We start from the raw sequence: 17,354 nt of genomic DNA on the forward strand, positions 1-17,354 counted from the left end.
CTGCACGTACTTGCAGCTTCCACTGAGCAGCACCTGCTGACAGAAGGCCAAGTCTCCCATAGCTGCAGCCTATTCTGGGGACTGTGTGTAAGAACTGTGAGTGACCCAGCTGGCACCTGCAGAGTCAAGGGGAAAGAGCCATTCAGCCATCCATGGCTGAAGCCAAATGGGCAGGAGAAATGGGACCAGACAGTTTGGATGCTTTTTCTAGGCAACTGTCAAATCCACACCAGGATTTCAACTCATCAAGAAACAACTAATTCGGGATATGAAAAGATCCTCCAAGCATCTTAAGCTGTATCATTTTGCACTAAACAGTCATCGGTTAAAATGTACAAACTGCCCTGCACCCTCTCCCCTCCCCTAAGTGTCCTAGGAGCTACCTGCCCCTGCTGGGCAAGGCTTTAACATTTCCCTGTAAAGCTTAACAGTGGGCAGGGGAACAGCCTAGCAGCCTGGCAACGTGGGCTAAAATGCCATCCAGCAATGGAAGATGCTGAGTCTCCTGCCTTCTAGAAGACAATATTATAGATGTGCTGCTTTTTGAGAGGGCTTTGGTTCTATGGGCATATACTAGACATTATCTGAGATAGTCTAACAGGCTGAGCCCCTTTCAATATATAGAGAAGAGCTGATCATTTGTAGATCCTAAGAGAAAGCTCTCAAACATAATAGATTCTGTGCTGTACTGGATGATGCAACTGGGGCGATTCAAGCCATGCATAGAAATATAACTCAAGGCACTGAGGATATTTTTTGTAAGTGAGCCCTCTCAGTGGCACCATATAGTGCTCCAATCCATGAAAATCAAGATTAACAGAGGCAATATAACATTTCTCAAACAATACAAGCCAATTATTTCAATTCTTGTCTTCAAACTGAGGCTTGGAGAGTTCAGCACTGAACATCTGATGAACCACCCACTGCTTCTTCCACTTAGCAGCCTTGATAAAGATGAGGTGGCATCCACATGGGACATGTATCCATTGGAGCTACTGTACAGAATTCCCCTGGGTGTCTCTTAGAGAATGCAGAGGGGTTTTATTGGCAGCCAAAACACATATGTAGAAAGAGAAAATGGCAATTCAATCTATATAGTTCTTTGACACCTCCAGAATTAACCAGTAACCCAATGCACAGGGACATCTTTTTTGCCACCTCACAAAAACTGGGCAGCATAACTGCCCAGTGCTGGCAGAACTAAGGGAGTTTGAGTGCATCAATAAGGAACATAGCTATAGCTCTGCACCCCAATCAGCTGCTGCACATAGGGTGTACACTGGAAATAACATTTCTGAGAGAAAATGGACATAACCACCTTCACAGCACCTCTGAAGGTACAGTCTCACCTTGGTGGAGTTGGCATGCTAGGATCAATTGCTTGAAACAGATTTATAGTATACTTACTGTGTAAAATTTACAGTTTCTACTCTGGGGAATTTAAATAGCCTGTGGGAATCAAGAGACTAGATGAAGTGCCACTGGGCTGTGAAGCTGCCTGCAGCACACATTCAGCAGAGCCAGGAATGGCCTGTGACTTACAGAGGAAAGGGTAGAGCTGAGAAACTGTAGATGAGAATAAATGAGCTCAGTAATGAAGCTGTGTTCTGGGAGGTATCAACCTGAGTCAAAGGCAGGAAGGTAGCAGCTAAGTCAAAGGAATTTTAAATGGTTTTAAGCAACTGCCTCAAATGCCCCCATTCCCCTATGCAATCCTTTTTTATTCTGCAGTGGGCAGGGCACTGCAACTCCTACAGGTCTTCTCCAGGACCATGGGTTTTGTAAAGTGGAGGCAGTATCTCCAACCTCTGAGACTAGCCAGGAGTGGTGAAAAAAAGGAAAGCATTGAAAGGAGGGACTAATACCCACTGTCATGCTCCCCTTTTGAAGCTAGTTGGAAGCATGCCAGTCACTTCTGTGGACGTGTGGTAGAAGGGCAGAGTTGCTTTTCTGCAGCAGTCTGTGTGCACAGATGATGGGGTAGGTAGCTCTGGGTCAAATAAGACACCTGGCTCGTAGCACCCCAGCACTCATAGCACTGTTTCAGCTTCACTGGCCAGGCCACCAGTGGAGAGACACAGTGGCTGCGATTGTGATATCTTGTTGAACCACATACAGAGTTGAATTCTGAGTGGCATCACTGATTAGTCATGTACCAACACTGGAGCATGGCAGTGCCCTCTTGAGCATGAAGGTCTTTGTAACAAGCACTTGTAAGTACAGCCAACAGCTGCAGGGTGATAGGGTAGGTAACAAATGGCCTCGTAATGAATGACCATTTGGGGAAAACTGAGTATAATTGAGTCTGGGCTTGTTAATGGCACTTAAAATAAAGAATTTCCCACCAAATGAATGACCAACTGCAATTCATTCCTATTATCATGATGGCATGAAGAGGAATTGCCTTCTCCTAGCAGATGCTGTTTCAAGAGGAGGGGCTGAGAGCAGCTGTTGCTTAACAAGGTCATCCTTTCAAGTGTTGTGGACATGCTGAGCATGATCAGGCCAACCCATATGCATAGAGGGACAGACATTAAGAGTATCTATTCTTCCTGCATAGTTAACCAGAAAAATCTTGTGTTTCAATCTCAAGCCTTGTTTCCTAACATTAGTGAGAAGCAGGTCGCTGCAGATGGAGATACAATGAGGAGGAAGAATATAGGAACTCAGAGATATGGAGAAAGATCTTCTGTATGACAGTGTTGGCAGGAGCCTAAGCAAAAGGTTCCAGTCTCAAAAGCCTTGTAACATATTCAAACAGTCCATTACACTCCTCACACTTTTCATTTCTCTTCAGGCAGTGGTGAAAAGGACAGGAGTATTTTTGCCATCCCCATTCACAGAAAGGAGGCACTGTTCTCAGGCATTTGCACACACACAGACTCAAAGGCTCTGTGAGGGTGTGACTAGGAATGACATTGTCATTGTCAATGTCCCCAGACATTGTGAACTAACTTAGCTCCAAGGTCTTATGCTCATTTATAACAGATAAGGAAGCAGGGGTTTCAGTTTGGTAACACAGATGCAAAAAGCAAATAAAATAAAATAGGTGGATAAACCCACCACATTTACACCAGCCCCAGAGAGCTCAAGATATTTTTCTTTTGTTAAATTTCCTTTTAAAATATTTTCACTTTTAATCTTTTTTTTTCTATATGGATCACATTATAGGCAAAACCTAAAATAGCTGCAGAGATATATATTGTGACAAAACCATGCCTTTTTCAAAAATTTGAAACTATGTGCTAAAATCTTGCCATTTAGGAGGGTTGATTTCTGTTTCAAATTACCTGCCAACGCGTATTATTCTCCTGCACGAAAAGATAAATGGGAAAAGAAGATAGACTGAGAGCTGAAAAGTGCATATAAAAAGTTATCCCAGTAATAACTTTTGTTGGGTATTCAGGATAGCAGTGCTAGAGAGGCTAACAGTTGGGAGAAAAATAAAATTTTTATAGAAGCCTTCATTCTAAGGAATTCCCAAAGACTTCATAAATTTCAACTTATACACAACCTACACCTAGAAATGTTATTTTACCCCTGCAGAGGCACCACATCAGGAATGCAATACAGCAATTTATTAACTGCATGGAGTCGAAACTGTGCATGTATACAAGGCAGAAGCAAGATGAAAAAATTACATCCATCTGAAACCATGAGAATAAATTTATGGGTGCAGGGAATCTTTATAAATAAGCTTCTTTTAAACATACGTGGCAGCTAAAAACCAGAAAACAAACACAGCCTGTTCTCCATGGAGCTAACAACATTCAAAGGCTGCTGCAATGAAGCAAGTCTTTCCATCAGCTTCACTGAGGACTGGCTCAGGCACCAGGAAATAAAGATTTCCTAATGTTCTTTCATGTCCTGTGGCTGCTTATTTGTTTATTTCTTCATTTTCTTCTGTCTTTATATCTGTTGGAGCATTGTCTCCCCTGCCATTAACAGAATTGCACATAGGTTTTCACTCAACAAAGCACCTACCTCCTCTGCAACAGAGGCAACTGAAAAGCAATTGTTGACTAAGGAAGGCATCAGCATTATTTGTCTCCTTGGGATTTGCTAAAGATTGTTTATAAAAGCTTTTGCTGCTTTTGACTGTGACTCAAATGCCACCTGAACCTCCTTTCTCTGGTGTTTAATTCTTTCTCTGTGATAGCTTTCAGGCTAAGGAGAGCTTCCTAGATTTAATAACTTGATGGTAAGAAGTGGCATGTGCCTGGGGATGGACCTGAACAGCTTTAGTCTTGAATTACTCACTGATGATTAAAAAACTGCCCTCATTTGATCGTTCAGCAAACCTAGCTTATTTCAGAGAAATTGCTGAAAACCAAGCTTCTCTGAAGAAAGCAGGATTCTGATGTAGATTTCTTATGTGCTGTCAGTTTTGCTGAGGCTAAAAAAGGATGGCTGAATATTCAGAGAGGAAATAATATGTACTGACTACCATGTCCTGTCACTTCAGTACAGCTCCACACTCTCCACGAGTAAAATACAATCCTTCTGTTCTGCCAAAACTCCAGCCACATTGACAAAGGACAACTGGGACAGCCACACCATCAGGGAAGTATACACCAGACCAAGCTGTACAGCCAATCACAGAGATACTTTCTGCTGCCCTGCAGTCACAAGAGGTGTGTATTTCCTGCTATCACACAGATATGTAATGACAATGTCTCCCTCTGCTATTATCAATAGGACAGATCTCTACCAATAATACAAAAGAAGGGGTAAAGAAGCCCTAGCAACCATCCTGGACCCAGGAATCTGCCTGCCAGCAAACTTGATTGCACCAAGATCATCCCCTGCCTATCAAGGAGATTCAGGTGTGTGGCTTTACCAAGAATTTCCATCTGGCATGCAGGTTTAGTAATATCCCTGTGGTGTGGACATCAATTATGGGTATGATAGATGCCTGCTGCAGTCCTCAGTAACCATCAGGATCCACTGTGCAGACTCCATCTGTTAATCTTCAAGGTATTTCCTGTTGGAGACCATCCTTTTAGGCTGATTTGAGAGAGTCCTGGTGACTTCAGGAGACTGAAAGCTATTTACTTCCCAGGCTAAGCATTGTAGTACTGCAGCTCTAGGACTCTAGTTGCAAACTATTTGATTGGAACAGGATTCATAATCCCTGCCTTCTAGGATCCAGGGATCCTCATCTAGGATGCTAAAAAAATTTCCAAGGCTGATCTCAGCCACCTCAAATGCTTAGAAGATTCTCTTTCCCTTCTTTGTCAACAAAGAATAGGCCCAGCTCACTTTGTTAACCTCCAAATGTATTTTCCAAGGCCACTTCAGCCCAAGGACAAGATCACCAGCTCTCCAGAATAATTTTCTCTTTCTAGAAACTTCTGAAAATTCTACAACTTCAAAATGAGCTTCTAAAACAACAAGGACAAAAATTCTGATTTAGGCCTCTCTCTTCTCCTGCTGAAATGTGTTATCTCCCTGTTTATGTAAATAATTAGGTAGGACAGTTCCCACAGGAGAGGCTGAGGGATTCCCTGCTTCAGAACATCTTGTGGCTGATATTCAAGAGAACTTTTCCTGAAATGTAGGACAAAAAGGTAAATAAATCCTTGCTCTCCAACTTGCTCTCCTGTGCCTCAGCAATCTTTTTTCTTTCAGTTACTTGTGAATGAGTAATATCTCATCAGCTAGAAGTCCTGTTTGAACCCATAAAACATCCTAGCAATAGTTTTATTAAACCTATCAGATCCTTCTAAAAGGCTCTGCTTTTAAACACCTAGTTTACTCCAAAAATCCTAGTTCAACTCTAATAATTAGTTCAAATGTTAACCCTTTGTGCCGATGGCATCTTTGAGCTCTGTCCTTTAGATCCAATCATTTGGATCAAGAAATGCTCAGCAATAAGGAAACATTTACTATTCATAGCAATAAAGTGGTGAAAAGAATCACTAGGTACAAAAGGAAGCTGGATAATGGGATACCAATCTGTTTTCCCAAAATTTAATTCCTGAAACCCAAATCACCTTAGAAGGCCTTCTGAAGAATGATTAAATGTGGGCACTAACTTCACAGTTGGGTCTGATTTTTTTAATATGTTTCTCTGGATATAAGAGAAAGACGAGATAATTTGGGAAGCAAATAGGGATTTTTGACTGTGCTTCATCACCCTTCAGTGATATAGTAAGATTATGTTTTCATAAACTGAGAGAACTGATACCAGATCATTGAGGTGTTTCTCAGGGTATACAGGGGGTTTTGATCTTTTTCAGTACTTAAGATAAATTACTCATACAAATCAAAAAGAGATCGTTCCTCTTTCAAGAAGATGAAGGAAACATGTGATACAAGAATAAAATCTTTTGCCACTGACATCCTCAGGTAAAGCTCCAGCATCAACAATTTCTAAGGCAAATCAAAGCACTGCCTCTCAATTAATTTCCTGATTACAATGAGTATCAACTTCATATGTTATCAAAGTGCTCCACAAGACCCACTGACTTCACTGCTTTTCAACCACTAGGTAAGGCTTTTGGAGATTAAAAGGGGCCGCCTTCCCTGATGCTCAGAAGCCACACTTCTTTGATAGTGACGTGCTGTATGTCCTATAACAAGGTGCTAGAGGGTTTCCTTAAATAGGGAGAGTTGCTTGGCAGTAATCAAATTATTGAAAGGAGAAGGAGTGGTTTCCTTGAGTCATTTCCCTTATCTTCCAGTTATGGTGCTGATTCAGAGGTGTTTTTCTTCCTTCCCATGGCGGTTTGTCCTTTTCTGAGATGTGTTTTAGCACCTGTCATCACTCTGGTAAGAACACAGCTCCACAGCTTATTTAGAAAACTTCAGAAGCATAGAAAATTGCTGGTGAGAAGTCAAATGAATTGTCTTCTGTTTGCGAATGGGCTAAGAAGCAAAAGCTTTTTCAGAGTCCTTACGATCCAGGGACATGTGTGATCCTTACACTCAACACTGAGGAATATCACCAGACTGGAGAAGAATCTCAAAGCAGTAAACCTTCATCCTCCCTTTGATCCTCTAGGGATGCTGCTATCTCCTGTGCAGAAGCTGTCCTCAGGCACTGTACACTCAGCATATGCCCACCCATCCAAAGGGCTATTATCCTTACATGCCCAAACTTGAACCATGTCAGCCAACCTTCCACCTTTACATATGTTTGGAAGTACAAGCTGTGCCAAGTATGCTTTTGCCTCAGCCAGGATCTGCCTTCCACAAGCCCAAATTCTATTGTAGGCTTGCAGAGAGATCATGAGCCATGCTCTTGCACTGAAAAGAGCCTTCTGACAGGAATTTCACAATTCCCTGTGTCTGCATGCTGCTACCCTTACTTCCTCTCAATGACCAGTCCTTGACCAAATCCCAAATACTATATAAACCCTAAATCATAATAAACGGTCCTTCTTTTCCCTGCTTCTACCTGACAGGTGAGTGTGGTTCTTTTCGTGTCCCTAACTGTGACACCCCACTGGAATACTAAAACACAGAATGGTACATAAACTCAGAAGAAGACAAGAAGTTTGGGATCTGATGATGATGACGACTTCACTGATTTTTCTTTGCATAAATTGTAAGTGTAAGTCCTCGAAAGAGGTTGCCCATCCTCTTGGACAGTTTCTTCAGAGAGTATGGTACTACTTGATTTTGGGGACTGTCAGGATACGCAACATGAAAGGAGTAAGCTTCTTGCAAGAAAATTGCTAATCCCAGTTGATGGACATCTTCATTTTAACTCACTAACAATTTGTTTAAGAGGTTTATCAATACAGGTATCATGACATCACCTTGCAGGAATCAAGTGGCTGAGGCAACCTTGACTAGATTTTGACTGCTTGTATCAAGGTCCTCTCACATTTCCACACTGACATAGATGGTGAGGGTAAACGGAGGCTGCAAAGAAGTATAAAGTGCTGTGTATAGAGTGACTTTAAACTGGAGCTGGGCAAATGCACAAGGAATGCATCAGATTTCTTTCTTATGATTATCCATCAGGAAATTCTGCCCTGCTTTATGTCAGAACTTCCTTAGAAACTAATTAAAATGCTGTGCAGACACTTATGCTTTCTGGCATTCTTTCACTTCTTGAATAACCCGAAGTTCCTGGTGAAGAAGAATCCACAGGAAGAGACTCCTGATCATACAGCATGTTCATTTACTGAGAAAGCTGCCATAAAATGGCATTAGAGATGAAGTCTGAACTGCTGCAGCTGAAACCACAGCATTCTTTGTTTTCTTTCCAGAGAAGCTGCTTTGTGAGTAGACCAAGACATTCCTCTTTGTTCCAATACCTGCCCATTAAAAGTCTATAGGGAACTGGCAAAGCAGGGAGAGAACTAAGTCTTGACCAAGTTAAATATGCTTGACACTGTGCAGTAGAGAATAAAGAAACTTCAGACCTAAGTGGCAATGAGAGGATAACAAAGAGAGCCCCTTGCAGCTTACTGTGGGCAGGAAGCACTGTGGGCAGAAAGTTCAGAAGACTCAGAAGAGATGCATGGATTCAGGGAGAGGCTCAATGCCACAGCAGCAGATAATGAGGCTGCAATTTTATTGCAAAGTGAGTTTTTTCAGAGATAGATAGTAGATCAAAGGCATCCCCAGTGGTTAAGTACAGCTTAGCTGCCCCTGTTGGGCTTCTATAGTCCAGGGATTTTTCAAGGTGCATGGCCAAATGGCAGAGTCACAGTCACAGGTCCAGACATACCCCTAACCATCAGCAGTCAGCCTGCATGTAACTCTTAAAGACTGTTACCAGTTAGCATGGGAGGACCCAAGGCATCATCATATTAAATGGGAACTTGACAGAAAAAAGCACTTCCTAAACAGATGTAGATGGAAGATTTCTGAATGTATGTCCTATTTGTTGAGAAAACACAGATAAAGGAAGAGAAAACAAAAAAATCTGAAAATTAAGTCTGATTTCAGCAATCCTTCTGAGGATGAGGAACTTGTTCTACAACTTCTGGCAACTGGATATGTGACTGTTGTCTCACAGCATGATCCTGAGGAAGCTGATCCAGGAAGGAGAGCCAATCTTACACCTCCTTTCCATTTCCTCTGCAGAATTGTGACCCCAGCCAGCAGCACCCATGGCTACATTTACCCTCAGTCTATATGACCAGATGGCATTATCCTCCCAGCCCATGGCCTGCCACAGGGACAACATCTGTATGGATACTAATTAGCCACCCCACATCCAGCTGAGGAAATTAGGGTGCCTGAATAGAGCTCCCTAGCACAGGGCCTACAACCAAATCTCAAGGCCAGATGGGTCTGTGTAGACACATATTAACTCAGACATCACCACTCAGCTAAAAAGTTCTGTCTTTGGTTTTGCATGCTGAAACAGAACAATACAAGCCAAAAACCAGATAACTAACACTGGCAGATGAGAGAGCTGTCATCAAAATATTTCAGAGCCCTTTTTGAAGGAAGCAAATAACTCACTATGCAAGGAGGGAGATACTTTGGCACAGCACAGGGATGTGATCTGCCTGGAATTACCTGGGAGGCTCATAACAACCACCTCCTTAATGTGCACAATAGTTTATGCCTTTAAGCAGAAAAGGCTAAAGGGCTGTTGGGAGCAGAGCTAGGCATTCCCTCTTTCATGCTACAAAGTATCCTCCATCCCAAGCCCTCTCTGGGGTAAAAGGGCATTGTGATACCTATAGCATCACCTTTCAGATGGACTACGGCAACAGAGGGATCAGGAATTAGCACGCAAAATCCTTGGCTTTTTTTTTTTTTTTTTTTTTTTTTTTTTTTTTTTTTTTGAGACTGGAATGAAACCCCAGTTCTAGTGCTTCATTCTGTTGAGCAAAATTTCTACATCTTTTCTTTTAATTCTTTGGATAATTTTCCCAGTTTACTGTCTTTAACTGTCACATAACATGAGTATGCTGTAATAGGTGCTAAATATTTTGTTGTTGTTATTGTTATTTTTACTCCCTCGCAGATGACAAGTCTGAAGAAAAGAGCAATACAAATACTAAAGAGACGCATCTCAGAATTGATTTTTGGGCACAAATATAATTTCTGTTTTCTGGCTATATGGTGACACATAAATACACAGGCTTGTGAGCCAGTCATCATGTAGCCAGCATGTTCTGTGCACTGTGAGGATGCATCTTGTGGCTGTACATGGAAGGGATTGGAGCTTCCCATTGAGGTGATTTTTGGTTTGTTTAGTTTTAATGGGAACTACAGGAAGAGAAAAAAATCACTTAGGCTGGGAAGTAAAGAAAGTATTTAGATGTTGAGAACAGGAACTTTCAGTTCTGCTTTCAGTTCTGTCTCAATAGATTTCAAGCAGACTTCCTCCAAAAGATCAGAAGTATCTCAAGGTAAACTATGCTACTCACCCAGATCCAAATTGCCAAAACAACTCTACTTACCAGAATGGATGGGGCTACCTATTGTAAGGCAGCCACACATATTCCTCATGCTTATTGACTGAGGCAAGGACTTTTGCTTAGTGTCACACAACCAGCTATTTTTAATAAGAATTTCAGCTCCCATTTTCTGTATCCCCATGCTAGAGAACATCCAGGACATACTGCTCCTGGGCCTGCTGTCCAGCTCCTCTGGGTTTGCATTTGTAATGCATTAGAGAGGGTTGATAAACACAGGCATATGTGAAGAGCAACAGCAACAAAAAAATCCTGCTTGCCCATGAAGGGCTTATTTAAACTGACATAAATATTGCGAAAATTCTGCTCCTGGGAGCAGAAGTGTCAGAACCAGCCATTCAGGCTTTGCTTTACAATCTAGACAGGTTACGGGGCGATGAATGAGCACTCTGAATCCACCAGGAAAGCTCTTGCAGGAAAGCTTAACCCTCAACTCCACTCCTATAAAGATGCCCATTGAAAGTATATTGAAAAGAAAATTTAAAATACATTACTAGTTTTTCTATAAGCTCTATTAGTTGGCTTGTGTTAGGAAAGCTGGACAAGGAAGGGGCAGTGAGGGATACACTGATGTGTAGCAGCAGAATCAAGAAAGAATGGCTTTGAGTTTATAGCATAGAGACAAAAGACACATTTTACCTTTCAAAGTACATAGTAAGCAGTGACTTTATTTCACTGGTGCAGGTAAAGGATTTAGTTTATCTTTTCCTATTAATCCCAGAGCTTTCTCCTGAGTTTCCTTCATAGTTTTTAAAGTTCCTATTTTCTGTTTTATCAATTTGATATTTGATTCCAAATTAGTAGTGTGGCTAACATTGATTTGCTCACTGTACTGCTTAGAACTTCATACTCTGTTTGTACGAATTCAATTCCTTCCCATCTGTTTTAATTTGCTAACATTTGCAGAAAGGATTCTTTATATAACTAATAAGGATGAAACCAAAAGAGAATTTGTGTTCCTAAGAGCCTAAGCAGGTCCCTTGTAAATCAATTGCTGGTTCTCAGATTCACTTGGTATTTTCTTACAAAATCATACAGTACTTTTTCCACACATCTCACTTGGGATCCATGATGGGCTTGTTTAGGGATGAATGAACACTTGTGACAAATGAGGTTATTGCCATAGGACCCTTGCCCCATATGATGAAGAAAGGCAAGAGATGTGTAATTAATTAGGATGGGGATTCCAGAGGGAGAAATTAAAGTTTCACTGTTACAGCAGTCCTATCCTATCATGACAAATTATATTCTCTCCTTGAGTTTGCTATAAAGCAAGTATGGAAAACACAGAAAGAGGTTTTATGGAAGGTCACTTCCATTTTGTGCTTTTCCCATCTTCTTCTGACACTGGGTTAAGATCTGGAAATCAGATTTACACAAATGCTGAATATTCACACCTTAATTGAAACACACTTTAATCAGCTCGTCTGGGAGTTGAGGAGGAAGGCAACTTCCCCCCAAAACAATCACATCTTTGGATGATACCCCAAATCAGCAGATAGATAGAATAAAATCTGTGTTTCTCTGTGCTTCAGTTGTCTTTGAATAGAAATAACAGTTCTGTTACAATAATTTCTCAAAACTAACAGTGATTTTGAGCACATGGAAGTGAATAAGCACCAAAGATGTCTATAAGAAAATCAATTCTTTTTTTAATAGGTTGGGATGGTGCAGATTAAATAAAGAAAAAGAACGCCCACTCTGAATAGTTCAAATTTGTTTCCAGAACACTGATAAATCATTTTCATGCCTGTGAAGATCATACACTGTTATTTATGTTTGTTATAAAAATGATGCTCATTTGCATGCTAACCAGGTCTGTCCTTTCAATTCCTGCTCAGTGCCTGTTCAGTGAACCAAATTACAAGCACTCCTATTTTCCCATACAGTTTAGACCAAACATGTGATAAACCTGCAACATCTCTACCTCCTGATCCCATCCCTTTCAACAGCAAAGGGCTTCCAAAAATATTAAGGGCAGAGAGAGAATATTTGCCTATGGGCTCTGACCTGGCAGGGTGTGCTGACCCCAGGTCCCTTTCTGTGAACATTACTACAGGACCGAAGCAGTAAGAAATTAATAAATAAACCCTGTTTGTGCCCACCTCAGCCAGAGCAGAAGAAAAGTGATTACAGTTCTTGTGCATCAAGTGGTACGCATTTCCTTTGTATTCCTTGCCCAGCTCTTCCATAATTTTATCCACGTCCTCTTCTGTGAAGTCTGTAGTGCCCAAGGCAATGGATTCTCTAGTTAAAAACAAAACATCCAACAGGAAAAACAGAAAGATACAGTGAAGAGTGTGATACATACCAAGGGAGAAGGAAATGATCAGATATTGGCAAGAAAGACAGGCTTAAAATGTTATGGACATGCATATCTGAGGCTGTCAGAGACTCTCACTAACAGAATGGCACAGTAATATCCACAGATTTTCCACAAAGCAGGTTATCACACAGGCAACAGCCCTGAGATCTTCTTGCTCACCACCAGGGAAGTCTTAGCTCTGAGCATCTGCTCCTACTCTGCCCATCATCCCAGAAGAGGAATTTCTATTACAAGAGAGGAGATGCTTTTTCTACAATCAAGAGGGTCCCCTGGGCAAGGAAGGAACAGACTGAAAACTTTATGCAGACACCTACTGCTTCTCCCAATATTCATCAGTAGCACTTGCTGTAAAATGGCCCTCAACATAAACTGGCAGTCTGGCAAGGTCAAGCCCCCCCTGCCACAGACATTGCCTTGACCCACAGTCCCACAGTCTGAGCATCTTAAACAACACAAGAATGCAGCATCCTCTCAGACTCCTCTAAGAGTCAGTCTTTGCCTTGTAATAGAGCAGCAATAAACACACATGATGACTTCAGGTACTCTGTGCAGCACCCACGCATAGGGGGTATTTATAAAAGGAGAAGTCTTTTTTTTTTCCCCCATGCATTTTCTCTGTGTAACGGGCAAAACTGGGAGCACAGGAGATTAATAAAATGGGAAAAGAGAACTGCACTTATTTGTAAGCATGCTCTTAATCCCTGACAAATGCAGTTCATCACTGTTTCCTGTTTGCTGCACACTCTTTTGTCTACCTCCAAAATCCCTGCAGGGCTGCCTTTGAATCAGGATCATGTAAAGGACGGCAGTGAGGGCACTTATGAGGAGAGTGAAAGGAGGATCCACAGGTCAGGACTTCACCAATGGCTATCAGGGCAGATGGGAAGATGTAGAAAAGGGCCCTTACTTGAATTTAAAGGTCTCGCCAAGTTCTACCGCACTGCCAGGTGTGATCTCGAAAATCCCACTGAAAGGGTAGGGATGCCCTCCATAGGCAAACTCTGACAAGGAAAGAAACAGACTGTGAGTAATTGAATGAACGCCATGTCAGGAAAAAGTCTATGGCAGCTGTCTACGTGGCTCAACATCAGCACCAGGGGCTGGGCTATTGCCAAAATCTGTTTCAGCCAGACTCTGAAAGTTGTTTGCGCTGCCTGGTTACCTTTTGGATTGAGGATGCCCTCACAGCCTTCCTCCATGCTAGCACTATTGCTTTCCCACAGCATCAGGAAAACTCTCCAAGTCTGTCTCTGTCCCCATCCAGGTGGCTTTCTTTCAGTGGAAAGTTCTGCACTGAAGGCATCTGGATAAACTGTGAGAGGCTGCCAGTGGTGCTTCTCAGTTGGAAGAAGCCGTTCCTAGAGTAGGGAGTAATCAAATCTTCCAGAAGGATTTACAGGCAGTGAGTGGGAAGCCTTTGCAGAAAGCCAGGCTGACTGTACTCTGCTGCCTCAGTACAGGTCAGGCCAGGGAGTCCCTCCATGTCATACAGGCCATCTTGCATGGCCTGTGAAACACATTCAGTGATCCTCATGGTATCAAAGGGCCTGTGACAAGCCTCTGTGTGCAAGGTGGAAATAACACCACAGGGGTTCTGGCTACTGCATGGCACTGCCATGAGTAGAGTAAAAATACCATGAGTCAGTAACTCACACCATTTAATGCTGAAAAAGGAAACAAAGTCTAGTTATGCTAGTTCATCCTTCCCCACACTACAGATGTTTTCTGGATCCCTTGACTTTTGAAATGGGTGGCTCTAATCAGCTTGTACCCCATCCAGACAATTTCAAGTGTTCCATGACATTTGTCTTTCTTTGTAACTTTACTGTTTCAGATCAACAGTTTCCAACATCTGGAAACCCAGATTCCAAGATTTCTATACCATACACATTCATAAAGAATTACTGGAAAAAAGATATTTTTTTCCTACAGGGAATTAGCAGAAACACATCTGCAGGCCCTTAGGACAACCCCTGAGGTCCCCCTCCCCCATTTCTCCCATTCTCCATCCCCCTCCATCACTACACAATGGCTTTCCAGCATCACTCCTCCTGTCTGCCATCCTGCTACACACCTGCACAAGCTATACAGGCTGCAGTTACAGGCTGAATAAGAAAGACTACATGGTTCATAACAGAACTGCATGGGTTCCTCCTAGACTCCACAGTGGACTCCGAAAAGAGAATAGGCTGAGTTTTTCAGCTTTTATTCCTCAAAACATCTTGCCAAAAGGTGTAAGTTTGGGGTGCTTTTCCATATCAGACTAGCCATACAGTTGTCCCCATGTTCTGCAGGTAATAAAAGGGAAATACTTCATACCTCTGCCGTAGATTTCGATGCCGGAGTGGAAGACCCCAATTCCCAAGGTGGAGGTGTATTCGTTTATCCAGTACTACAGTAAGAGAAATGCCACATTGGGAAGCATTAGTGGAAAAGAAACACAGGATCTTGGTCTAGGGTATATCGCCCATCTCCCCAGTTCCTCTTAAGGAGAAGAGTGATTTTGAAATTATCTTGAGACAAACAAGTTGGGACTCTTACAGACCAACAGAAGTGGGCACTGTGTTTATTCAGCTGAATTGGATTAGCTCTCCAAAAAACGCACATCTAACCCTTTCCACATAACATACTAAGCTGTATTAAGATACAACTGGACCTGAACCTACATAAACCCAGCTGCTACAGGATGTGTGATTATTTATCTATCTTCTCACCTAATACCTGACACTGAGTCAGTTTTACCTATTCACTTGCCATATTTGATCTTCAAAATCTTCCATAAGAGAATCCCCAATTATTTTCCACATACCTTGTAGCATCATCTCCCAGCACCTCTATTTATTATTAGTTCGGTTTTAGGCAGAATGATCATAGAGATGGAGGTTTGTTGCCCCAGTAGGTCAGACAAATTTTCAAGAGGAGCTGTTCAGTGACTCCATTGCTCTGGAGGCCAGCATTCCCCTGTTACATTTAGAGCAGAGGAACACTACAGTCCAGTGCATGCGTGTGATGCTCCTCCGCCAAGCACTGAGCAGGGCCTGTTTCCACCACACCGTGAAGGACAGTGCAGACATCCAAACAAGTCCCAGATAAGCTAATTCCAGAGAGGGAAGCTGCACAGCCATGCCAGGGCAATGCTGCATTGGAGATAATTAGCCCTGCTCGGCATCAGTGTTTATTAGGTCAGCTGCAGAGCTGCACTGCTACAGAAATGATGTTTGCAGGCACTGAGGAAACTGCCCATGCCTGCTATATTTACAGTTCACTTACAGTTGCTGTGCAATGAAGATGCATCTTCTAGTAACTCAGAGCAACTAAATTCTGGTTTTGATCTACCACTGCGAGGAAAATGAGTGTTGTTCACTTGTTCCTGCACAAGGACATGAAAGATTCTTTAAACTAAAATTCTCTTCTGGGTCTGGTAGCAGGTTCTTGTGGAAGCAGAATAAGCTGCACCTTCCCTGTGTCTGGTGTCACTGAACTGCCATGGTGTGAGTAAGAGCCCCTCTGCTGTCAGGCAACAAGAGGTCTGGCACACTCCACCTACTGTGCTTGCACTACTTGCTAATGTATTTGTGATGACTGCAGTAGCTTTGTAAATCACCTGAAAATGTTTTCTGCAAAACTACTGCTGTGAAAAAAACACAGTAGCTTTGATATGAAAGCCACAATCCCAAGCCTGACATAATGTATAGCTAATCTTGAGGTCTTAAACCATGTCCCCAAAAATGCTTGCCCCTGGCAGTACAGCAGTTCCATTTCCCTCCAGAAAAGGCTGTAATGCTTCTTGTTCTTTGTGAGGTTTTTTTATCACAAATGATGTATTGTTGCAGGAGGGCAGCAAACTGCCTGACCCCAGCTGCACCTCTGCCCACCACTCTCTGCAGACCTTGTGTAACCTCCATTTACTTCTTCACTTGAATTATGCAAACTCTTGTTTTCAGGGTCAGGTAGCTAGCTCTCAGCCTCTGCCAGCTGGGACAGCACATTAGCAATGAACCCTGGGTTGAACACCATGCCTTGTATTTAGGTGCCCTTGCCTTCTGCTGCCTCTCCCCACAGTTCTCTGTTGCCTAGTTATCTGCAGCAGGAATATCCCTACTCTGATTCGGGAGAAGACAGAGGTGGAGGCCACACATGACACCATGGGACAGAAGCCTGTCTGCCCTGGACACAAAACCCTCTATTCAGTTCCTGAATCTCCCGCACCTCATAGAACTTTTAAGGTTGGAAAATACTTCTAAGATCATCAAATCCAGCCATCAACCTAGCACCACCACCATGTTCACCACTAAACCATGTCCTCAGTGCCATATCTCCTTATTTTTTAAATACTTCCAAGGATGGTAACTCCACCACTTCCTTGTACAGTCTGTTCAAATGCTTGACAACCCTTTCTGTGAGGATATTTTTCCTAATATCTATTCTGAACCTCCCTTTACACAATTTGAGGTCATTTCCATCCTGTCACTTGTTGCCTGGGAGAAGAGACCAACCCTCACCTCACCTCACTACAGCCTCCTGTCCTATAGTTGTAAAGAGTGACCAGGTCTTCCCTGAGCCTCATTTTCTCCAGGCTAAACACCCCCAGCTCCCTTGTCAGACTTGTGCTCCCTTCACCATCTCTGTTGCCC

The 17,354-nt window shown here is 42.5% G+C and overlaps 1 protein-coding gene across 1 annotated transcript in view; it reads right to left on the minus strand.

Moving 5' to 3' along the window:
- The window catches only part of LOC310910099 (deubiquitinase DESI2-like), a gene marked incomplete at its 3' end in the record, with an annotated part of 51,433 nt that overhangs the window by 3,400 nt on the left and 30,679 nt on the right, over positions 1-17,354 (minus strand). Inside the window, exons 2-4 of the mRNA XM_083862549.1 lie at positions 15,040-15,112; positions 13,628-13,721; positions 12,500-12,641 (exon numbers count right to left, since the gene is read on the minus strand). Coding sequence (XP_083718675.1) covers positions 12,500-12,641; positions 13,628-13,721; positions 15,040-15,112 — 309 coding nt within the window. The remainder of the gene's footprint in view (positions 1-12,499; positions 12,642-13,627; positions 13,722-15,039; positions 15,113-17,354) is intronic.

The sequence above is a fragment of the Zosterops lateralis genome (assembly GCF_965231275.1).
Source record: "Zosterops lateralis genome assembly, chromosome: 6".
Classification (NCBI taxonomy): Eukaryota; Metazoa; Chordata; class Aves; order Passeriformes; family Zosteropidae; genus Zosterops; species Zosterops lateralis.